A 23,973-nucleotide genomic window follows, 5' to 3' on the forward strand; every position below is an offset into this window, starting at 1 on the left:
TGGTATCATATCTTTATCCTATCCTATCATATCTTTATCCTATCCTATCGTATCTTATCCTGAGAGCGGGAAGTGCCCGCGGAGCCCCGAGCTCATGCTGAGCGCTGGCCGCTGCTGCGGGAGGTCGTGGTGTTGTTTCGTCCCCTCAGCCGGGGCTCCTCCGTGCCTTCCTGTGGTAGGGAGAGGGAGGCCGAGCCTTCCGCGCGGTGCCCCCCCCCCGCCCCCCTCTCTGGCAAATAGCCCTAATTTAAATTAAGTATCTTCTGGTAAAATTTCTGTTTCTTTACCGTTTCTTTGCCGCAGTTTGTTGGCGCCGGCGGAGGGAGATGAGCAGGGATCCCCGAGGCCGGGGTTGCGCCCGGGGCAGAGGCTTTCAGGGGTGGCGAGGAGGATGGCGAGGAGGATGGCGAGGCAGGGGTCAGAAGGGAGAGAGCAAAAGGATTCCCGAACCTGGTGAGCCAAATCCCGTGCTTCTACCTGCTTTCTGAAGCCAAAGCGCTTTTCTTTTGACCTGCTTCTGTGCTAGGCAATTACAGCTGTTCGTCTCTCGCGGTCAAATGAATCGCTGAGAGTAAATGCAAAGTTTTACTATCGCTTTTTTTTAATCCCTATTTTAATCTTTTTTTTTTTTTTCCCTCCCCCAGCAAAATCTCGACTAGTCCAGTCAACGCTGGACCAGTTTATTCCCTACAAGGGCTGGAAACTTTATTTCTCTGAAGGTATTTTTAGACCAAAATTATATGTAGCAAGTATTTTATTTCTTTTTTTTTCCTAGAATTAGTATATGTTGTGTTTGTACAGTTATAGGTTCCTTAGAAAAACACCAAAATACATATCTGTTATATAAAACCATGAATACAATACAGACTTCTGTCTTGTGGCACACTGTAATCTCTGTGGGCTGCAAACCTCGGAAAAGAATAGTGTAAAATGTGATTTTTTTTTTTTAAGCCTGTTCAATTAGGCCTGCAAAACCTACAGTCTATCAAAGACTGGAATATGCATTCCTCTACTGGACTTTTCATATGTGCTTGTCCTGTGCCATCTTGGACAAAGTTCTGTTTTGTAACAGGTCTTACAATAGAACATTACTGTGATACTGTGGAGATCTATCATCCTCCTTAGCTTTGGAATGCAGAAAAATAATGGAAGAGAAATTACCTGTGTATGTGTCCTGTGAAACTGAAGTAATTATTTCTCTTAGTTACTAATTTATGTTTCTAATGTGTTATGTTTCTAATTAGCTTTTAGTGACAAGTCTCCTTTTGTCCAGAAGACTCAAGCCTTTGAAAAGTTTTTCATGCAACGCATTGAGCTTTATGACAAGGTAAAAACCAACCCAAAACATATCCCACCCCAACAACCCGTTGTTGATACAAGAACATTACAAATCTTGAGTGGTTTCTCCATCAAAAATAACCTCCATCATAGACATGAAACGTTTATGACATAATTTGGATGTGTCGTGCTTCTAATTTGAAGGGTATTTTGTAACTTACAATGTTTCACAGGATGAAATAGAAAGAAAAGGAAGTATTCTTGTGGATTATAAGGAACTAGTACAAGACAGAGAATTGACTAAATCGATACCAAATATATCTACGGAATTAAGGGATATGCCTGAGAAAATACTGCAGTGTATGGGTCTGGCAATTCACCAGGTAAATATGATGTTCTAATACACAGAAGCATAACCCTCACAACAAAGAAGTTATAAATGTTATAAAACCCAAATCTCTGTTTTCCTGTCTTACGAGAAATTACTGTTTATTTAAAACTGATCCTTTAACCTCTCCCATTTCTGTAGGGCCCACAAAATCACATTTTGAAAGTCCTTTGGCCTTGGTGCATTTTGTTTATTCATTGTTACAGCAGTTAAATGTAGTTCTAGCACCTGTGTTACTCCCTATTGGAAATTCTAATTCCTGTTTGGTTTTTTTTTTAATATACTGCGAGTTATTTGCGCTGCCTGTCCCGCCTCACACAGCAGAACCATGGCTGGTAGATGAATGGTGAGCAGATTCAAGAATTCCTGGCACTGCTCCATGTCTCTGAAAGTAGCATTTCAGTGCCTGTTGACAGGCAAGTTCAGATGTTGGTGCTTTAGTCAAATGAAACTTCACTTTTTGACCACAGCATTAAAGGTTACTGTATACTTTTTTTTTTTTAAATTAAAAAACCCAAACACAACGAATAGGTTGATTTTTAAATTCCATTTAAAATCTTAAAACTGCTCAGAAGCAGAAAAACATTATTTTAGTGGGGTGTCACTGGACAGTCATTAGTCTTCAGTAGGAGGATCTGATTGTCAGGGATGCTGATTGAACTTAATAGCGAATCCATGAATCCGTGTTGAGCGTGGCACACTGCAGCTGTGTCCTCCTTTCTGTTCCATGTAGGTGCTGACCAAGGACCTGGAAAGGCATGCTGCAGAGCTGCAGGTGCAGGAAGGATTACCACTTGAGGGAGAACCTATAATAAATGTGCCTCTCATTCATGCCAGGTAATGGGTGTTGAGTATCTGAGTTTTTCCAAGTAAGACCTCTTTGCTTCTTGTCTGATGGTTGTCGGTGTCCATTCGTGCTGCTGAAGGCTTACATATTTATTGAAGGACTTGACTCTGTGAAGCTATTTCCAAAAGAACAGTCTACATTTTGCTTTTTTCTTCACCATGACAAAAGCTAAACTGTCCTTGTGAAGAAAAAAGTGAAATGAAACATGCTTATAAGATGAGCAAACAACTTGTGACTAGAAAAGACTTGTAAGTAGAAAAGTGACTTATAAGTAGTACAACTATTCTATAAAGCATGTATTGATTAAAAGCAGAACTACTTAAATTTTTGTTTACTGGAGAAGTTAGGATGTAATTATGATCAAGCTTTTTGTTAGCAAAAGGCACATGTTTATAATAATGAGGTTGATTTGGAGGGTGTGGACATAAGCTGAAGCTGGTAATATTTATTATTCCTTATATGGATGTTTTGGCAGTGGCATATGAGGATGTGTTATTTCTTGTTAGCTTAAATCTATTAAATGATTACTGGTAGACAGTCAAGAATATTAATTCTAACTAAACTTCAACTTGAAATTAAGAAGCTGATGTTACAATAATTTGGAATAAGCTGAGATTACATTAATTCTGAATGTTTCTTACAAAAACAGAATTGCTGTTATGATTTTTAAAATGTGATTTCCTTTGAGTTTTTGATGAAACGAGTCCTTAGAAATTTTTTCTTTACTTCTTTAAGTAATGGCATCTCAGACTTCAAGGGTCTGAGGGGAACTGGGAGCATAAGCTCTGTTTGAGTTTAAATTACCTTTTAAAAAAAATTGTTTTATTTTTTATTATAGTTTTTAATTCCCTGCTGGTGGTGAGTTGGTATGGGAAAGCAGCATGTTTTGGCATGTGGATGGCAAGTGGATTTAGTTTGGGGGTTTATTGCCCTATGATGTATTTTTAAGTTCTGCAGTTTTATAATTATAACTGCATGCTTTTAACTACACAGTAGAATGTGCTTAAGAGAAACCTGTGTCCAAATAAAGGTATGTACAAACTCTCAGATTCTAAGAGACAGTTACAGGCCATCGTCCTGTAGACAAAAGCATTCCATAAATCAATAATAGATCATGATTCTAAAACAGTTTTGCAGCTCCATGATGGTGATGTTCGGGGTCCTAAATTGAGGGAGCAGGGAAAAACCTGGATTTCGAGAGCCTTACTCTTATTGGGGCCCAGTGACAGGACAAGGGACAAAGGGTACAAATTAAAACTCTTAAACATCCATGTGAACACTGTTTTACTGCGAGAGAGGTTGTGTAGTCTCCCTCCACGAAAATATTCAAAACTAAACTGGACTTGTATCTGGGCAGCCTGCTCTGGCTGACCCTGCTTGAGCAGGAGGGTTGGACTAGACAATCTTATGAGATCCACTCCATGATAAACAACTCTGTCTTAAGTTTCATTCTGATTTATTTGTCTAGGTACTTTGTTGCCCTTAAAAAGGGGCAATGTGTTGTACCTGCTGTCCTTATGTCCTTGAAACACAAAAACTCACCCTTTGTTTTGGAGCCTTTTGCGTTACAACTCCAGTGTTTGTCTGAAATAATGGAAAGAGACAATTAGACATGACTATAAAGTAGTTTCTGTTGTATTGCTAATCTCAGTTGTTTACAGGAGGGAGGTGCCACTATACAAACAAACTGTACAGCTGTTGAGATGTATAACTTTGGAGATTATGAAATGTTTTCTAGAACAAGAACTGAAGACTATGCCGTGGGTCCACCGACAAAATATTTCCAACCATTTTTTTTTTCTGGATTACCGTTTTTTTTTTTTCATTGGGAGGAGGATGTTTTTGTTTGTTTGCTTGGGTGGGTTTTGTGGTCTTTAGATTCCTTTTTGTTCTGCATTTACGTGTGCTAAGCTTTCGAAATGTTAATGCTTAATTCTTGTGCAGGGTGTACAACTATGACCCGCTGACTCAGCTGAAGAACGTCCGGGCCAACTGCTATGGCAAATACATCGCCCTGCGTGGCACCGTTGTGCGTGTCAGCAACATCAAGCCTCTGTGCACCAAGCTGGCTTTTGTGTGTGCCACGTGTGGAGATGTTCAGAGTGTTCCTCTCCCTGATGGAAAGTACACCCTTCCAACTAAGGTAAGTTAAAACCCTTTCACTTCATGCTTTTTCCCCTTATCGGTTGTGACTTGCGCAAAAAAGACACCACCGGTAGTAAAAAAGAAAATAAAAAAAAAATTAAAAATGTAGTCTATAAAGCTGGGTTAAACAACTGAGACATTGGAAAAAATTAATCATACCACGCAGCTTTTGTTACTTCAGGCCCTTCTTACTTGAAAAAAACGTACCCTGCTGAAACAGCGTATGTGACAAGCAATACATAGAAACCCTGAACTTCTATTTCACTACTTATGTTTAAAAAGACTCTTCCACCTGGCTGCAGTGGTTTTCTATGCCTGCACTGGGGGTTTTGTGAGTTTTGTTTAGAACTTTCTATTTTCATTTCGCTGTTTTGTTATCTGGACTTAAAAGGTACTAGAAATAGGACAGTGCCTGGTTATTTTATGTCCCCTGATGTCCTCAAGAGAAAAAATTTATCTAGAGCATCTGTGGGTATTAAAACAAACCCACCAAAACCAAGCAGCCAACCAAAACACTCCACTAAACAAAAAAAAAAAAAACAGGAAAACCCACTCACCACCTCCTCTTCCCCCCCACTGCCCTTCCCCAACTCAAACCAGTTCAGGAAGGGGATCATACAATTCAGCTGTGTTCCATTTCTTTCTCCAACAACTGCGAGTCAGAGTTCAGGTGTCTGTGCTTGATAACTCTTCATTAATTATGTACATGCTAATTTATAGCTTTTAACTAATTTAACTAGCTTTTTTCCTGGGACAATAATAAATCCTATTGCTTTGCTTTTTTTCTTTTTCCTGAATCAAATAAGGGAGTTTCAACTTATGATTTTAGAAAAGGCTGAGAATGAATTGGAATTCCTGTTGTTACAGTGCCTTGTTCCCGAGTGCCGTGGCCGATCCTTCACAGCTGACAGGAGCTCTCCTTTAACCACTACAGTGGACTGGCAGTCTGTTAAGTAAGCACGTCCTCCCTTCTGCACAAAAGTGGAATGCCACAGGATACTCAAAAAGTGACAGGGTGGCTCAACCCCTGTTACACTGTGTAATTTTAATACTCTTATTCTTTTGCAGAAAGCACTCTTCAACATTTGTGTCACAAAGCAGTTGTTTTATCCAAGCACTGGTATACTTTGTAACCTACCCTATGGAATAGCTTCCTGGAAATTTGTCCTCCCATTACAGAGTTCTTTAAGAAATGTTCAGTTTGTGCTCTTTGCAGCTTCTCTTGATCACTTGTTATTGCATCTATGACTTAATGATTCCCTTTAATGAGATATAAGTCAGCTAGAAAAGACCTAGTAAGTTATATCAGTCAGCTGTGTCAGTTGACATGAATGAACTGAAAGTAAATTGGAGGGTTAAAAATCTTAGTTTGAAGTGATCTTGTGTCCCCCAGTCTTTAAGGTACAGTCAGTAGAAGGAAATAGTGCTACATCTTCCTATTCATCTACTTTCTTTGTCTAATCAGCAAGTAAAATTTGTGAGACCTTTGCTGTGGGGGAGCAAGTCACCATATTTACAGAAATTAACAGTGTCAAATTAGCAGTAGGAAAGTAGAATACTGTTGCCCCATAATACCTGTTCAGAAGACTGTGATGTGTTTCATCCCGCTGGCTCACAGCAGGAAGGGTGTCAGCTTGGAAAAAACAGGACTCTGCTTGCTTTTTCCCACTTCTATAACATTCAGATTCTGTAAGTTCACACGCTCTGTATCAAACGTCTTGGTGTGACAAGTGACATCTAAGTATAGTTTTTCTTTAGTAACGTTCTGTAATGTAAGCAATTTAAAAATTCGTTTAAAGAGTCGTGCTGATGTAGCAGCTCTAGAGGGCGATGTTTATCACAGCTTCTTCAGTAAAGCTTGACTCGGCTTCAGGAAAAACTATGAGAGCTCCAAGTGCAGAGCCAGAACTGAAACTTTGCTAGCCTTTCACAACTGTAGAGTGAACTACTGTTCTTGTTATGGTCTGAGAAATTTCTTGGGCTTTTCTAGGGTTAAAATACCAATTAAGCATTTATGAGGGTTTATAATGTCTGACCTCATATTTTTTGTATATAGGGTCCATCTTATTTCATGTACTGTGCTTATTTCTACATTAACATGCTCAGCAGTGCTAGAAAATCTGAGTTTCAACTTGGAGTTCATAGGAGTCTTTCTAAGTTTTATGCATAATTTACACCCATTTACTGAAATCTGAATTGAAAAAGCCTGTTTCTCCAGCACTGCTGTTTCTAGAATTTACCAGGGCATTTCTGCCGTATCCCTTTTCAGTTTGGAAGGGATTGGCTGGATGCTTAACGGCTGCAGGTCTTGGATGGTGCAGCTGAACTGGTGTGTGACTCCCCTCGTGTCTCGCAGGGTGCAGGAGCTCATGGCAGATGATCAGCGGGAAGCGGGACGGATCCCTCGCACAATCGAGTGTGAGCTGGTTCAAGATCTTGTGGACAGCTGTGTCCCGGGAGATATGGTCACGATCACAGGGATAGTAAAGGTGTCAAGCACTGAGGAAGGTGAAATACATCATCTGAGAACACTTTCTTCTGGGGGTGGGGTTTTTTTAGGGATTACACAAGAACAGCCACCCCCCCTAATCTGAGCTCTCAAAGTCGTGAGTTCATTAAGGGTACATTTCTTCAGAAGTTAGCAGAGTTTTACAGTGAAGAGTTCTTTTGACAGGAGGGCTGCCCAAAAGGTGCACTGCCTCTAATCACTGATAGAGGGTGGGGTTTGCAGCACAACTGCGGGCCTGAATGTGAAGTGCCAGTCTGACATCTGATGTCAGCTGACAGAAAAGCCATCTCGGGACCACTAATGCAGGGGGGACATCCCTGTTTCCTGAAGTCTCACTATGACTCATTATTTCCTTAATCTTTAATATCTCCTTCAAACATTAGGAGAACTTTCACATTGTTGTGAAGGACTGTTATCTTTCTTAGTTTAGTCCTCCCTAGTCAAATTTTACAACTTTTTTTTTAAAATATATTGTGCAAAGCTGTAACAGAATACATTGCAGGTAACTGCAGCAGTGTTTTACTCTGAGACTTCATTCTCTGCCCAGTGATCATTGGAGTGTATAGAAGATGATTAATTATTAAGCTATATGTTTAATGCTTCTGCACTGTGCATTTTTTTTTTCCTCTAAATATTGAGTGGAAACATTTTATATTCAACTTTTACTTGACTGCAATAATGTAATAATTTAAAATCCCTGGAAAACTTATTTTATTCTGGGAGAAAATTCTCTATCTCAACATAGACCCTCCATTTCAGCAAAATATTTTCTTGTGTACGTGAATGAAGAAATCTGAAAAGAACAAATGTAATTAGAAAGTTATTTTGCATCAATTTTAGGAAAAGCAGATGTTAAGTACTTAAATATGAACATTTTGCACATGTATGATATTTCTGAGTTACTCTATGCCATTTGTAGATAATATGAATACTTAATGATAGAAGGAAAAATGCTCCATCGTCCTTTCTCAATTTTTCTAACAGGAGCTTCTAAAAATAAGAATGACAAGTGTATGTTCTTGTTGTACATTGAGGCAAATTCTGTCAGCAACAGTAAAGGACAAAAACTAAAGAATTTCGATGATGAGACTTTTCAAAGATCGTTCATGGAGTTTTCACTTAAAGACCTCTATGCTGTCCAAGAAATTCAAGCTGAGGAAAATCTCTTCAGGCTCATCGTAAAGTAAGTTGTGTTAGACCTAGACTAGGTCTAGGATTGGGCTTGTGAATCAGTATGACCACCCTCAGGCAAATGTGACAGCTCATCTTAAAGCTATGAAATGTCCAAGGCTTGTGCAACAGAAACCACAGAGATATAACAAACTTTAGTGGGTAAGGAACTTGGGAGGAAGTGAAACTATTGCAGTGGGGATGTTAGGACTTTGGGAGGGGTTTAAGGATACAATGAGTTAGCTGTGTTTTATTTCAACCCTGAGACAGAAAGCTATGAATAAAAAAACAATTAATTAATTTTGCTCCTCACTGAGCAAATTCAAGTTACAAGTACCATTTTGTTCTCTGCTTTACAGTGGAGTAAAGAGCTGCAAGAACTGAGCCTAGGGTGTGAAAAACCCTCACTTCAAACTGAGAAATATTCTTCTAGGTGTCCCTCAGGCCCTCCCAGTGGAGTCAAAGAATGCAAAACTAGCACTTTAAAAGGAGGGTTACAGTTAGTTGCTTGATTAAGATAAGAAGAGGTGCAGAAACCACTGGGAAGCTGGTTCTCCTCTGTCTTGGTGGGAATTCAAGTGAAAGTCTTTTCTTATTATCAAGCATTTCTTGTTGTACAAATATTTCAAGAAATTTGATGCTGCTGGTCTAAACTGATTCTGCTGTAAATTCAGCAGCAGCCAACTAAAAGTTTTATATGTTTATAAAGGTGTTCTGTGACGAGAGACAGAATAAGGGATTATTTAATACTGATGCGGTGATTTATACTCCCCTCATGTTGCATTGTTCTTTGTTTTTCAGCTCTCTTTGTCCTGCAATCTATGGCCACGAGGTAAGTGATTTAACAACTCTGCTTGCAGTTTCTGATTGAAATGTTTATGCCACAGTAAACTCCTAAAGGATTTATAAAACTTTTCTGGGGTGTGGGTAAGGGACTGTTTTTACTGGTGACTGTGACTCCCAGTCACTTTTGGTGTCAAGGAAGTGGCAGCCTTATACCTTTAAGTTCAGTCATCCAAAATGAAAAGAGTTATTACAGCCAATTCTAGGGAGCTTGTCAGTATTGGTCACTGTGATCAAATACTTACCAGTGTTGGTATGTTCCACAACAGATTGTAAAGGCAGGTTTGGCCCTGGCGTTATTTGGAGGATGTCAGAAGTTTGTGGATGACAAGAACAGAATCCCAGTGCGAGGAGATCCACATGTTCTGGTTGTTGGAGATCCAGGATTAGGAAAAAGTCAAATGTTGCAAGTATGGATTGATGTATCACTGTCCTCTGTCTTTCTCTAATTCCTTGTTATCTTGACTTCTTGTAATCATGGTAGGATAGGTGTGCTAAGACAAGGGGTTGCTTGAGCCTGGCTGGAGTTATGTTTTCATGTAGGATGCCTCAAATATAGGATAGTACCCAAAGGGGTACTTGCAAGGAGCCTTGCAGAAGGGCCTGTTAAAACACTTTCCAAAGCAGGTATACTTGGTCAGTATATACCTACCTGTGGACTTTCAGGTATAGGTTTATAGGCTTGTTGTCTTGCCCTTCCATTTTTTTTAATTTTTTTTAACAACTCTTTTCCCCATTCAGGAGGTTCACTCCTTCCTAACTTCACTTAGCTGGTCCACTGTCAGAATAGGTACACTCTTGGAACAAATGCAATTTTTTTGCCATGTAACTCACCTCCAGTGAGGTTTACTTCCATTCTCTTACCCTGTTTTTATGTTGCTAGAACAGATCTTGGCTTTTTGGGAAAGGGACCTGCTGCTGCGTTTGGGTTTTAATCTTGGTGGTCATTTCTGCATGACCATGACAAAATCAGTTAATAATAGGGTTGGGGTTTTTTTGTCTTAAAAGGAATGGTTTTAAAATTCCATTTCTTTTCCCATAGTTACTGTGAAGTGAAAGAGGGACAGAGTTCACTTAGACCTGCAGCATTTAAACCTTGTTTAAAAAGTCTGAGTCTTTCTAATGTGGACCTGTTTTGTTAGGATGTGATTTGCAATAATTTAACCAAAGTGATGGATTTGTGTGCAAGCATCTTAAACACATTTTTAAATTATTTTGGGGGGGACTCTGGCACAGAGTAGCTGATTTGTTTTCTTCACATTGGCATTCTGTTTTTTAGTAACATTTAAGAAAAGCTAGTACTCTGTTCCTCAGATATAACCCTGAGACAAGATTCCTCTCACTCATCAGTGTCAGAGAAAAGAATCCTAAGGAGAAAAGCCAAGGAGCCTGTGTAGGAGCCAGGGTTTTTGGGTTTGGGTTGGTTTTTTTTTTGGTTGGTTAGGGGGTTTTTTCCCTACTTGGTGCCTGTCACATATTTGATACTAAACAAGTATTTGGGTGTTATCTTTTAAATAAAGGCGCCTGTTGCAGAGTAATTATAGGTATTATCTGAGAAAATCCAGTTATAACTGTGTTCTAGGCAAATTTAACTGCAACCTGTCAGTGTTCAAGCTTACCATGCTTTGCTTTTCTAGTTCATATTTCAAATTGTAGGCTGCTTTCTGGATACTAGAGGCATGGAGAAAACCAGGACTGTCCTTTACCCCTTAGCTGTGGGGAGAACTACGTGTGCTTTCTGTGAAGCAGCATGTGTTGGGCACTAGGGCAAGACACTAGTCTAAACAGACCTTGGGGTCTGAAGATACAGAAACTATTTATCTGCAATCCCATGACAGACAGTGTGTCCCTGAGCATTTCAACATACTTCTAAAATGTGCTTTAAGTGCTGTGCCCAAGGTCCCAGTAATTTTGATAACACAGTAGGGTACAGCTGTACTGCAAGTGAGCAAAGTTTCTCCTACTGCATTGCACAAGTATGTCTCTTGGGGTTGCAATGAGTTATAACTTTACAGTTGGGCCATGTAAAATAGAAATAAGTTTGGGTTTACTTTGAATTGTTTCTCCAGAATAAGCTTCATGAAATTCTTCACTTTGGGGAGGGAAAAAGTATTTCTTTCTCTTCTAGGCAGTATGTAACGTTGCTCCTCGAGGTGTGTACGTTTGTGGTAATACTTCCACCAGCTCTGGCCTGACTGTTACACTGTCTAGAGATGGCACTTCTGGAGATTTTGCCTTGGAAGCTGGTGCTTTAGTGCTTGGAGATCAAGGTAATACATGTAATGCCACAGGTTTTGTATGATGATATGTGAGGGGCGGGAGTGTGTGCACTGCTGACTCTAAGATTAACCACAGTGCTCATTTAACAGTGGACTAAAAATGTATATTTAAAGTATGATATTGGCTTTCCACACCGTGGGGAAATTCTGAGCTTCACCAGTGACTTCTCTTGAGGGGATACTTGCTTTCCTTGGGTGTAGGAAAACTTGAGTTCTGCAATTCACATCCTAGACTTACTGTCAAAGAACTAGTATTTTTTTTGTTCAGAAATGTGACTTGATGGCATCTGCTGGACTCTTATAATTTTTGAAAAAGAGATAGCTTATGAGATTTGTTGTCTATTTATAAAAAGCTTGTTTGGTCATTTTAATGTGTAATCAAGATCTACAAGTCAGGCTGACTTCATAATGGTTTGGCTGCATTACCATGAAGTGAAAACAAACCTTGCTGAAATGGAGACTTTGTCCAGTGTCTCCTGCAGTCCCTAGGATTCTAGGTTGGACTTGTGATGTAGTGACTACTGGATTGTAGCACACACTTGCCCATCAGTTAATGTGTTTTCTAGTAAGTCTTTGTCTTGTTTTAATTGCTTCCAGGAATTTGTGGAATAGATGAATTTGATAAGATGGGAAACCAGCATCAGGCTTTGTTGGAAGCCATGGAACAGCAAAGCATCAGCCTTGCCAAGGCTGGCATTGTTTGCAGTTTGCCAGCTCGGACATCCATTGTTGCTGCAGCAAACCCAGTTGGAGGACATTATAACAAAGCCAAAACAGTGTCCGAGAACTTAAAGTGAGCGCTTTCTGAAATGCTGCTTTTATAGTTCACATTCAGGAGTAGATGTTTCTGGTAGTCTTGTATCTTGTGTATAATTGCTTTCTAGTTTTCTGGAGCTTGAACACAAACTTTAATAATATTTGGTGGCTCTTGAGAGAGAAATTGCTTTTCTACTTTATTCTGAATGAACAGGACAGGACTTTTTTATATGTATTTGAAGTGGAACAGGGTTGCTATAATTTTTCCTCTTCTCTGAGCACTGTGTGGTTCCTTGCCTTTACTCTAGAATGGGGAGTGCTTTACTGTCAAGATTTGATCTGGTTTTCATTCTGCTGGACACCCCCAATGAAGACCACGACCACCTGCTGTCCGAGCACGTGATGGCGATCCGGGCAGGGAAGCAGGCAGGGAGCAGCAGCGCCGTCGTGACCCGGACCAGCTCCCAGGACCGCTCTGTCCTTCAGGCTGTGTCTGACAGACCACTGCTTGAAAGGCTGAAGGTAGGACTTGTCCTGTGATTGTTGCTCTGCCCCTGCTCTGGGACCTGGTGACGCTGACCTGCTGGATGTCCTCAGTCTGCCACTCCCATTCTTCTCATAATTGCTTCTGAATTAGAGGAAGCATTTACCTGTTTCTACCAATTGCCTCTTGTAGCTAACATGACCTGTCCTGCTGGAAGATGTGGCTCAAAACATCTTCATCACACGGAAGAGAATTTATTAGCTGAGCTGATGGGGTTTTGGTTGTGAGAAGACGCTTTGCATGAGATGCTCTAAAGCAAATTTGCTGTGTTAGGTTTCAATAAAGAGCTACAAAATTAGACTGGATATAATAATTTGATATAACGTGATATGCAATGAAGTACTGAATCAAATAAAGCCATGTGTAAACACATCCTTGGACATCTGCAATTCAACAGATTTGCAGATTACAAGAGAGGAAGTATATTTCTTTTTAGACTTCAGTGATCAGTTTGGGAACTGGTATTGTCAAATGACAGGTCTTAGGAGAAATACTCCTGATGGAGCTAAACCCATGCACTTCTGGAAATGGGATATCAGCAGTGATGGGTTAGTCTTCTGCAGAGCTGTAACAACTGGGAATTTGGATTTTCTCTTTTTGAGAAAGAATTCATTATATAGTTAAATCCTATTTGGCACTTCTTATCATGGCAAAGGAGAAGCCTTGGCTGCTTTTTCTGAAATGGCCAAGTGTGTGTGTTTACATGTCTAAGCACAGTGTATGGACTTCAAGTACACTGTTCATATATTAAGCACTAAAGCCCTTACAGCGATGACACCACCAGATAAAGCATAGATGATGATGATTTTATATTAAAACTTTTATTGTGTAGGGCTCTGACAGAAATCTAAGCTTCTTGTAATTGGGTTAGATCTCAACAGGAGAAAACTTTGATGCCATTCCACATCAGCTGCTGAGGAAGTACGTGGGATATGCCCGGCAGTACGTTCATCCAAATTTATCTCCAGAGGCTGCACAGGTCCTCCAGGAATTCTACCTTGAGCTCCGGAAGCAGAACCAGGGAGCAGACAGTACCCCAATCACCACGAGGCAGCTGGAGTCGCTGATCCGACTCACAGAGGTAAATTCAAGCTGTAATACTCCAGGGATTGAAAGCAAAGAGATTATTCCTAAGATACTTCCGATGTCCTATAATTTTTGACAGCTTATTCACCACTCTGCTTTATTTTGTTTTGTTTAAAAAAAAGTGAGAATGCAAGAGGCCTAGAAGTGTTTAAGAGCTACTGTTCCTTAAAGCCTCTTATAAAGTAAAACACTCTTGAGGGGGTGGAAAGGGAATCTATCACGTTCCCCAAAAGGTACAGGCAGGAACAACCTGCTGCCCATCTTGAACTTAGAATGCTGCTGTTTTCCCTAACACTCTGCCTTAATAACACTATTTGTGATCTGCTGCTTCACAAGAATACAAAGCAAACAAACTCCAAGCTAAAGCCTAATAATGCAAGTATGCAGGAGGTGACATTGTAACACTAACAAAAAAAAAAAATCTTCCTCTAAATCCTCTAGGCTTCAGTTCCATCTCTGCTCCTAAAACTTGCACTTGTTGTAGAGTGATTGTAGCCTTTTTTCACATCAGCTATAATATATCTTTAATAAACCTTTGTGGGTTGTTTTGTTTTGTTTTAAGGCACGATCAAGGCTGGAATTAAGAGAGAAATGTACCAAGGAAGATGCTGAGGACGTAATAGAAATAATGAAATACAGGTAACACACACTGCTTTAAAAATTAAATAAATCACCGTGTCATTCATTCAAAACTTTTTTTTTTTTTAACACATGCAAACACAGTGAAGAAATCACTTGATCAAATTTAGGCCCATAATACTAATATTTGGATTTGTCTTTGAAAGCTGACAGCAGCTGTAAGTTGAACACAATTGCTTAGGCCTTTATGTGATCACAGTGGTTGTGTATATCCGTGCACAGCAACTTAGGCATGAGGCTGCTGAACGTTTTTTTTCTCTCATGTGATTACTCTTTGTTGTTGCAGCTGAACAATTAAAGTTTAAAAGCAATTTTGACGAATGGTTAGTTCCTTAGCCGATGACTTTCTTGATAGGGAATGGTTTCCTATGTGGCTTCTGAAAGCCTTCTCAAGCAGTTTTAGGAAGCAAATCCACATATGTTTGCTTTTATCTCCTGCTGATCTTTTTTTTTTTATCTGTTTTTAGCATGCTGGGAACCTACTCCGATGAGTTTGGAAAGCTGGACTTTGAGCGTTCCCAGCACGGGTCTGGGATGAGCAATCGGTCTCAAGCAAAAAGATTTATTTCTGCCCTGAACAGCATCGCAGAAAGAACCTACAACAACCTCTTTGACCTGCAGCAGCTCCGGCACATTGCAAAGGAGCTACAGATACGGGTGAGTCTGGAAATCAGGAGTTTCTTCAACAGCAAACTGCAAGACTAGTCAAAATTATGTATTGCAAAATGGGAAGTAGAAAAGGCACATCTGTTGTGCCTCTTTGTGCCTCTTTGCAGTGAACAGAAATAACCAATTTAATGCTGCTTTTAGGCTGAATAGTCTTCTTGAAGTGCCTTTGTAAGCTTTACTAACCTCACCAGCTGTTTGGCCACAGCAACTCCTCACACTAGTAAGGGCTGATTCTGCTTCTGAAGCTGGTCCTTGAGAAGACCCTGCTTTGTTCTGTGAAAAGCAGTGTTGGTTTCAGTATAGTTTAGTCCCTCTGGCTCCCCAGAGGGCAAACCTACTTTTGTTCCCAAATTTATCCTTGTGTGGTGTCCATGCTCTATTTCAGCAGTGCAATGGTGTTTCTGCTTGACCTCCTCTGGATGAAATATTGTGTTTTGGGTTTTCATTCCTGCTTCAAGCATCCTAATGTTGTAACTTGATAGGAACATCATGTAGGACACATGGCCACAAATGTATTTTACCCTGTAATTGACTTTCATTCTGTATTTGTGAGGGGGCTTCAGCCAAACAAAAACATCGGTGGCTAATTCTACTTTTTGCTTTATGTTAAAGAGTTTTAAATGCCAATTTAAAATGGGATATCAGATGTAATGAGTGAAAAGTAGTGATAATAAGTTTCATAAAGAGAAATTAATTATGGGAAGTGGTGCTGTTCTTTCTGTTACCTGGTGGCCCTACTTGGGCCTGCTGGGGCAAGATGGCTTCAGTTTCCCAACTTGTTGAACTGTTGACTGTACACAAGTCTAGATTTGTTTTGAACCCTGTCTGACAGAACATGGTACATCCAGCTCTCTTCTCCCACGACCATCAGTAATTCAGTGACTACTTAAAGTTAATTCAATTAACTCTCATTCTCCCTTCATATAGAGAGTATTTTTTGCCCATTCAGAGTTCTACACCTGGAAATCAGTGAGAGTTGTAGAAATCAGGCTTTTCTTTGGTAGGTACTTGTGTTACAGAACTTGAACTTATACATATGGAACTGCATACTTTGTGCATGTCATAAAGTAGAGAACACAAGTTCTGTGTAACACTGCAGTAAAAACAGTGTGTAAGTAGAACACAGAAGGGTGGGACTGATGGTGTGCCACCTCCTAGTAGGTCAACAGTTTGCTGAGGAAACCAACCTATTGTTAGCTCAGTTTATTTCACCGAGTTCTTTTAAATGGTTTATGGTGCTTTACATCAGATAAGGTGTCATTCTCCAATTTGATATTTTTGTCTTTATTTTCTCCAGGTATCTGATTTTGAAAGCTTTATTGGATCCCTGAATGACCAGGGTTATCTTTTGAAAAAAGGTTCAAGGGTTTATCAGCTTCAGACAATGTGAAAAGAGTCACTGTGATGAACTTCCCTGGGACATGATGGATACACTGGACTGATGGACCTGCAGCAGTGAGACACTGAGCTGCAGCCTGGCACTGCTGGCACTGGGGCTGACTGAGGCTGAGATTTCCCTTCAGAAACTGAAGTGCCCCCAGGCTTGTTTTAAAGCTGCTCAGGACAAACTGACACATGGTATTGCTGCCTGACTCATCCTGTAGGGTCTGCTTAACCAAAAGGGACTGTGTAGGACTGGAATGCACCTCATCATCCTTGAGGAGTGGGAAGTGTGGGTTTATATTGACATTATTACAGTGCCAGGACAGATTTTACTTCTAAACCCAGAAATCTTTCATGAGAAGATGGTGTGAGCTGTATTTTCAGCACTGTAGTTCACTAGGGGAATTTAAAGTGTTGAAATGTTTCAAAAAAGTTGGGAACCTTCATGTTGAGACAACACTGTTTTTACAGCTATTACCAAATGGCACCTTTTTGAAACCGACTTGATTTGCTGCTTTGAAGTTTGATATTTATTGGTCTTTGAAGCTGAGATTTAATTTGAAATGCAAGTCAGATTTAAGAAAATAGCCTTATTACAGTATTTATTGTGTAAAACAAGAACTGGATTTTGACTTTCATTAAACTTTATATGTGAGAAATATTATTTGTTCAAAACTGTTGTACAGTGTTCGTGGCCACTGCAAGATCTATAACAACAAAAAAGTAATGGGTGTCTTTGTGTAACTGTTCCTGACACAGAAGAATGTGTGTTCAGCAAGAGCAAAGTGCTGAGTGATGAAATCAGAATCATGGTCTGGTGCAATAAAATAGCAGATGGGAAGATTTTAGTGTAAGTATTAAAAAACCAACACAAACAAAATGACCCAAAGACTAATATATTTTTAAAAAATCAAGAATGCATTGCTGATCCTTCTGCTTTCCCTCTTTTATTTCTAGAGTAAGATATGATAGATTAAAAAAAGCAGAAATACTGAAGCTTTATTGTCTTATCTTCTAATTTAAGTGCCAGAAGGGTCTGATCTGCACCATCCTTCCACAGCCATTTGGTACCAAAATCCAAGTGCTGCCTTAGTGTGAATCTACTCCAACATACTTGAATCTGAAAACTAGTTTGGCAGATGAGATACTTTTAAGAGACCCAAGAAATTACAGTTCCACACCTGAACTCTCCAGGGCCAAGCACTCACCTCTGTCCAGGTTGTGGTTAATGGCTCTTTTGAAAAAAAATACAGCAGCTGTCAGTCTGTCCGTCTGCGTGGGGGGGCATAGGGGCAGCAGAGGAGACACCTTCTTGCAAACTGGGACTTAATCCCGCAGTAGAAGCAGCCTGCTGGATTAACTAATCGGAAGCAGGTGTTAGATACCGATTTTAACCTTTGCCGGCGCTGGGAGGGACAGGAAAGAGTCTCAGCAGCGAAGAAAGGGCTGCGCCTGGAAAAGTAAACTCTTCTTGTAACTCTCGAGCTAAAGTAAACGCGGGCAAAGGAGGGCAGAAAGCGAGTGCCGAGAACAACACCCCACTCACGCTCCCTGAGAGGTCTCTCGAGGCAAAGCAAACCTTCAGCTGCCTCCGCCCGGGGCTTGTGCGGGAACGGCTCCGCACCGGGGCAGGCGGAGCGGGATGACCCCGGGGCAGCCGCCCGCCCTGCCACCACGGACAGCGCCAGGGGCGAGCCTGGGCCGGGAGGTAGCGGGGGGAAGAACCGGGAGAAGGGCGGGAAAGCGGCAGGTAAAAGGATTTTTCCCGGTACTGGACTTTCAACCCCGCCGCCGCGGGTGCGCCCGCGTGCCGTAAAGCGCGCCGCCCCGAGGAGGCGGAGAGGGGCTGACGTAAAGCGCCGCAAAAGAAGGCCGCGCGTGCCCGCCGCGGCTCAGCGGCACACGCGCCGCGCGCGGCGCGGATGGCGCGAGGCCGCGCGCTCCCTCGGGCGGCGCCGGGGCGCGCGTAGGGCCCGCGGGGCAGCGCCTCTCGCTCCCGCACCTCGCTCCCGCACCGCCTCCCTCCCGCGCCATGCTGGCCGCCGCCTGGCTGGGCAGGGGCCCCTCCTGGGCGCTCCTCCGCGGCGCGGGCCGGAGGCGGCCGCAGGCGGCGGGGGGTGCGTGCGCCTTCCGCCTCCCGGCGTGCGCGGGGCCCCCGCGGCGGCCCCCGCGCCTGCTGCGCGCGCCCGCGGCCGCCGCCTGGCGCCTCCTCAGCGGCGGGGCCGCCCCGCCGGGGCCACCGCCGGAGCGGAGGGTGGCGGGGCCGTACGCGGAGCTGGTGCGTGACCGGGACGGGGGGGTGCGCGGGGGCACCGGGGCCGGGGGTCGTTTACTCGCCCGCGTCCGTGCGCGGAGCTGCCCCAGGGGGTGCGATTGTTGTCGCCGTAACGCAGCGAGAGCCCCGCTCTCCCCCCAGCCCCGCGGGACACAGGTGTCAGACTAGCGGCCAAACTTTTGGGGGGGGCTTGGGTCTGTCCTGGCGGAGCTTTCTCCTGTTAATGTTTGGCAGGTAGAGGCTGTGTCCCTGTGCCTTGCGCAAGCAGCTCCCGGGAACTTTCCAGGCTTTCTGTCCGGTTCTGCTCAGAGCGTTTGTCGTGATTGATTCTGTTAAGTGCCAGACTGGGGGGTCTGCCTGCCTGCCTGCCTGCCCTGAAGTTTCTGAGCCAAATTGGGGGTTGCCTTCCCGCCCCGAGGTTTACGTGCCAAGTTGGAGTGTTTGCCTTCCTGCCCTGAAAGTTCTTTGCTTTCTTGCTTTGCAGTATGAAAACCCCTGGACCATCCCGAATATCCTGTCCATGGCACGGATGGGTCTGGCGCCGGTTTTGGGCTATTTGATTGTTGAGGAGAATTTCGATGTTGCACTCGGTGTCTTTGTTCTGGCTGGCGTGACTGATCTGGTAGGTTCACCTCGGTTTGGAAGTGCTTTGGGGGCAGTCATGGCTTATGGTGATCCCACTGGAACTTAGACTCGAACGTAGAATGGAAAGAGATAAAATATGTGAGTTTTTATATTTGTTGTTCTTTAGGAATGCTATATATGTCCTTTGTGACAGTGCAGAGGGAAGTTGCAGGTGTCCAAAGGGGACTTAGTTCTGGTGGAGGGAGCAAAGGGGAGATGTCAGGGTTCCCTGACCAGCTCCAGGTGGGCATTGTCCAGTCAGAGCATCTCGGGTCTGTTACTATGTGCAAGTGTACCTGGTGCATCCATCATGACAATAATTGTGTGAATTTTATAATACCAGTTACACATACACACACCCGTTTGTGGTTTGGGGTTTTTTTGTTTGGTTGGTTTTGGGGTTTTTGTGTTTGTTTTTGTTTGGTTTGGTTGGTTTGATTCTTTTTCTAATGAGAATTGAGTATGTTGAGAGGCTTCCAGTATCTGAAATGCAGGGAGGGAAAGAAAGCATGATGCAAGTGTCAGCTAACAGGTACCATATTTCATCATAGTTAAACTAACTGTTTTATGTGATGCTGTTCATTAAATACCTCTCTAACAGTAGCATGTATAAGCTGGTTTTGTTCTTGGTTTTCTAACAGAGAGATGTTACATTTTGGTTTTCACAGTTGGATGGATTTATTGCGCGAAACTGGGCGAATCAGAAGTCAGCACTGGGAAGTGCTCTTGATCCTCTGGCTGATAAAATTCTCATCAGTGTGCTCTATGTAAGCCTAACTTGTGCAAATCTAATCCCAGGTGAGAAAATACCGATTGCATGTAAGGTAAAGATAATTTTATGTGTTGTAATATTTCTATTAAATATTTAACATCCCCCTAGCAGACCCCACAGAAAGCATATGCTGGCCCCGTATAAAAACAACTGCCATTTTCAAATGCACTTTCTTTAAAGCAACAATAGTTAGTAGCTATGTTAATTTTTTTTTTAATAGACTGGATCGTTTTAAGACTTAAACCCCTTCAGAAGTCACGTTAAAAATCTTCAGTCGTGCATAAAACCTTTTCGGAAGAATTTGGGAGTGGTTCTTTTTTTCTCGCTTCATACTGTGTGCCCCTTTGGTTGTGTTTTGGTTTTAATCATGGACATGGTTTTTCACTAGATGCTGTTGGCTTGATTTTTCAGTTTCACTTACTTCCATGATTATTCTGCGGGATGTAGCTCTGATTGCTGCTGTTTTTTACGTGCGATACAAAACTCTCTCTCCACCGGTAAGTGCGTTAAACGAAACTGTTTGAACATGTAATCGTAATAAAAAGTAAATTAATAAGCCTTTAACAAAGTTGTGACCAAGAGATTTTCATCTTGAGACCTGAGGGTTGCTCAGAACTTGGGTGTATACCCTAAGACATAATGCTTGTTCTTCTGTCAGATAGATTTCCAAGCAGAACAAGGTTTCATAAAATATGTTTTACTAAGATGAGTCAGAGCCACTGATAATTTTTTTTTCCTGTTCATGATGTGTAATAAATCATATAAAAGAGCAGTGTAATTCTCTAGTGCTACAGTTAACTTTTCTGTATCATGTGAACAGGGGTATCAAATTGAATGTACCAGGACTGCATTTTTTTCCTCTTCTCTCCCCTAACAGAGAACACTCAGTAGGTACTTTAACCCCTGTTATGCTACTGCCCAGTTAAAACCAACATTCATTAGCAAGGTAAGAGTAGTAACTCATTACAAAAGATAACTCCTCAGTACTTGGGGTGTTGTGTAGTTTGGAGGGAGGGGACAGTTTACTACTGCTGCTGAGTATAGTTTCAAAATAGGGCACATCTTAATTTGGTCACAATTCCCATTTTGCTTTTTTTCAGACGAATACAGTGGTTCAGCTAATTCTGGTGGCAGCTTCTTTAGCAGCTCCTGTTTTCAATTATGTGGACAGCATATATCTGCAGACGTTATGGTAACTTAGCTTTCTTTGGTTTTTTCCAGATGATTTAATGTGCTTCTAAAGAAACTGGTAATTGAGATTATTCTAATTGTGGGGAACACAAAAAACCTGTGCCCAGATGATGTAATATGCCTGGATTTTTACACCTTTATTCTTAAATGATGCCGGAGATAGATATTTATTGGTGCTTAATTTACTATGCAAGTAAAAAGTAGTCAAATGAAACTAGTTAAGATCTGGGAATAATAGCTTAGAAACAAGTCTTCAGGTGTACAGAGGCAAAGCATAAATTCAGATCAATAAGAAAGGAATGGCAAGAAAGGCTGTATGGATTCTTCTCTTATTCATGCCCTAAGTGTCCTTGAAAAAGCAATCTTGATATCAGTAAAAATAGACGTGAAGTGTATTCTTATTTTTGCTTTACTCTGTACCTGCTATCTTGAAATCCTGGTTTCTGAAGCCTCTTTGAAAAGCACATGAAGAAATGGTGATTCCTGCTAGATTGTAGGGAGGAAGGGGAGAGATTGAATGAAAACAGGCATACAGGAGTGTCCCTCCTTAGTTAGTGCTGTTCCTTTCACTGCTGTCCTTGGAGATCAGAACTGACCTGAGTCTGAGTTGTAGCTGACTGCAGGTGTTACAAGTGCAGTTATTTTTCCTGAGCAGTTAAGTAAGAGCTCAGAACAGAGAGGCTGAACAGCAGATACCAGAATTACTTAGTTAAAGTAGTGAAAAATCCAGTGTTGCTCATCTTCTAGGAAAAAAAACCAAAAACCAGACCAAATAAACCAAAACCACAAACTCAAAACAAAAAGCATTTAAGGAACTAGGAACCTTGATCTTAACAGTCAGTGTGGTTTTTCATTCTGTTGGAAAAACAAATCTAGGGTTGTATGTGTGAAAGATGCTTACCTTGCTGCTTGTCTGGGACTCTGGGAGAGTTACCATGTTGTGAATAATGGAGAAATGCTGTGTGTAATTTGCCAGAGTCCTCTGTAAAAACTTCCAAAAGTGCCCTGAGTTCTGGCCCATGGAGGGTTAACAGAGTGGCAGGACTGTAGCAGTGACTCACACCTCGGTGGGTGGCATCAGCCTTTTACATAGAGGAGCACTGATAATTTAGGAATATATATGGTTGTCAACCAGCATCTGGGAAGGAAACGAAACAGGCTGAAGCAGACACTCATGCTTTAGCTTTGGAACTTGGTAAAATGCTAAGTTCAAGTCTTGTGTGGTTTAAACGCTTGCCTTACATCTACCAAGGAATAGTTTCTCACATCAGTCAGTTTTCATGATGGTAAAAGTTATGTAGGCTGCAAATGCTGAATGTTTTGTCTTCCCTTCTCTAAAATAAATGCTAATATGGTAAAAAATTGTCTTAGTATGCAGTTACACTGAAGCATGCAGCTTAGTGCTGGATGGCAGATCCTTTGTTTTTCTAATACCCCACTTAGCACTGAATTTCAGCATAGAAACTGTAAACTGTGGAGCTGTGTAGTGAAAATAGGGAAGACACTAAAAAGAAAAAAAATAACAGTTATTGTATTGTTCATAGACTTACATGACTTACAGGAACTGTTTTCCCCCAAAGGTGCATCACAGCTTTCACAACGGTAACATCTGCCTACAGCTACTACCACTATGGCAGGAAAACAGTCCAGGTGATAAACAACAAATGAAGTTTTTATGGAAGCACAGGGACTTACCAGCATGGGGGTACTGTGCCTCCAAAGATGGTTGTATTGCAGCTGAGTTTTGGATGGAGCACTCTTGTCTGCTTGAAACCATGGCATCACAATGAAATGGAATTTGAACATGTACTGTGTATATATGTAGAGAGAGACTTTTCAATGTATTTTTAATTTCTTTAAAAATGGGGTTGTTTACAAAAATAAATAACATTCTTAAAAACAGAGATCACTTGTTGCATGTGAATAATTCTGAATGATTTTGTACTATTGTTGAAGTTAAAATACACACTTTCCACCAGTTTGGTTTTTTTTTAACTGTCTTCATGCAAGGCACTGAGTAAGCTGAGATCTGAGAAGAAAAAGCAATTACAAGAACAAATTTGTGCCTCATCCTGAGTCAGTCAACCAGCATTGCTCATTAGGACCTAATGACATACCTCAGCTTGCAGCAGAGGAAAGCACATCATCAAGGAACAGTATCTTCAGAAATTTAAACCAGAGAGAAATCTTACTTCATATTCCATGGTGATATGGATAAGCCATGAAGAGTTCCTACCCTGCTCCCTTTTTAAATATGAGCAATGGTGAACTGTGCTCAGAGGAGAGTTTAGGTCTCAAGAATGCTCAGCGGGGCAGTGAGGAGTCTGTACCCAAAAGGAATTACATTTTTCATACTATATATTCATTTCTAGTGATTGAAAGAAGCCCCTGTATCTCCAGATTCTTTAAAGCTCCTAAAGATGCTGTTTAATCTAAATAGCACTGGCAAAAGAGGACATTTTAAATACTGTCCAGATGAGACAGCGGAAGAAACCTTTAGATGCACGTACTGTTAATTCTTGCTGTTCTTCCAGCTTCAGGAGATGCATTGTGATCCCCATCAGGCAAGGAAAAC

The 23,973-nt window shown here is 41.5% G+C and overlaps 2 protein-coding genes across 2 annotated transcripts; both read left to right on the top strand.

Annotated features, from left to right (window-relative positions):
• The first annotated feature begins 53 nt into the window (after positions 1-53).
• On the top strand, positions 54-17,197 carry MCM8 (minichromosome maintenance 8 homologous recombination repair factor). The gene is made up of 19 exons (XM_032681903.1): positions 54-175; positions 304-453; positions 645-719; positions 1,245-1,327; positions 1,512-1,661; positions 2,400-2,503; positions 4,458-4,656; positions 5,526-5,611; positions 7,015-7,166; positions 8,152-8,350; positions 9,139-9,169; positions 9,450-9,590; positions 11,309-11,450; positions 12,057-12,252; positions 12,524-12,737; positions 13,631-13,840; positions 14,408-14,484; positions 14,952-15,141; positions 16,451-17,197. The coding sequence occupies exons 2-19, from the start codon at positions 327-329 to the stop codon at positions 16,541-16,543; spliced, it is 2,469 nt and encodes an 822-aa protein (XP_032537794.1). The 5' UTR covers positions 54-175; positions 304-326; the 3' UTR covers positions 16,544-17,197.
• A 1,532-nt stretch (positions 17,198-18,729) lies between these two features.
• CRLS1 (cardiolipin synthase 1) lies at positions 18,730-23,379 on the top strand. Its single transcript, XM_032681922.1, has 7 exons — positions 18,730-18,814; positions 19,296-19,433; positions 20,104-20,233; positions 20,619-20,704; positions 21,085-21,153; positions 21,308-21,399; positions 22,979-23,379. The coding sequence occupies exons 2-7, from the start codon at positions 19,332-19,334 to the stop codon at positions 23,064-23,066; spliced, it is 567 nt and encodes a 188-aa protein (XP_032537813.1). The 5' UTR covers positions 18,730-18,814; positions 19,296-19,331; the 3' UTR covers positions 23,067-23,379.
• The last annotated feature ends 594 nt before the right edge of the window (positions 23,380-23,973 follow it).

Source organism: Chiroxiphia lanceolata, chromosome 3, assembly GCF_009829145.1.
Source record: "Chiroxiphia lanceolata isolate bChiLan1 chromosome 3, bChiLan1.pri, whole genome shotgun sequence".
NCBI classification, from domain to species: Eukaryota; Metazoa; Chordata; class Aves; order Passeriformes; family Pipridae; genus Chiroxiphia; species Chiroxiphia lanceolata.

Excerpts from the sequence above, each read along its gene's own strand:
- CRLS1 (XM_032681922.1), top strand. The coding sequence starts at position 19,332 with ATGGCACGGATGGGTCTGGCGCCGGTTTTGGGCTATTTGATTGTTGAG. Across the intron at positions 19,434-20,103 it reads TGGCTGGCGTGACTGATCTG|TTGGATGGATTTATTGCGCG; the intron begins GTAGGTTCACCT and ends TGGTTTTCACAG. Across the intron at positions 21,154-21,307 it reads AACCAACATTCATTAGCAAG|ACGAATACAGTGGTTCAGCT; the intron begins GTAAGAGTAGTA and ends GCTTTTTTTCAG.
- MCM8 (XM_032681903.1), top strand. The coding sequence starts at position 327 with ATGAGCAGGGATCCCCGAGGCCGGGGTTGCGCCCGGGGCAGAGGCTTT. Across the intron at positions 13,841-14,407 it reads CGCTGATCCGACTCACAGAG|GCACGATCAAGGCTGGAATT; the intron begins GTAAATTCAAGC and ends TTTTGTTTTAAG. Across the intron at positions 14,485-14,951 it reads ATAGAAATAATGAAATACAG|CATGCTGGGAACCTACTCCG; the intron begins GTAACACACACT and ends ATCTGTTTTTAG.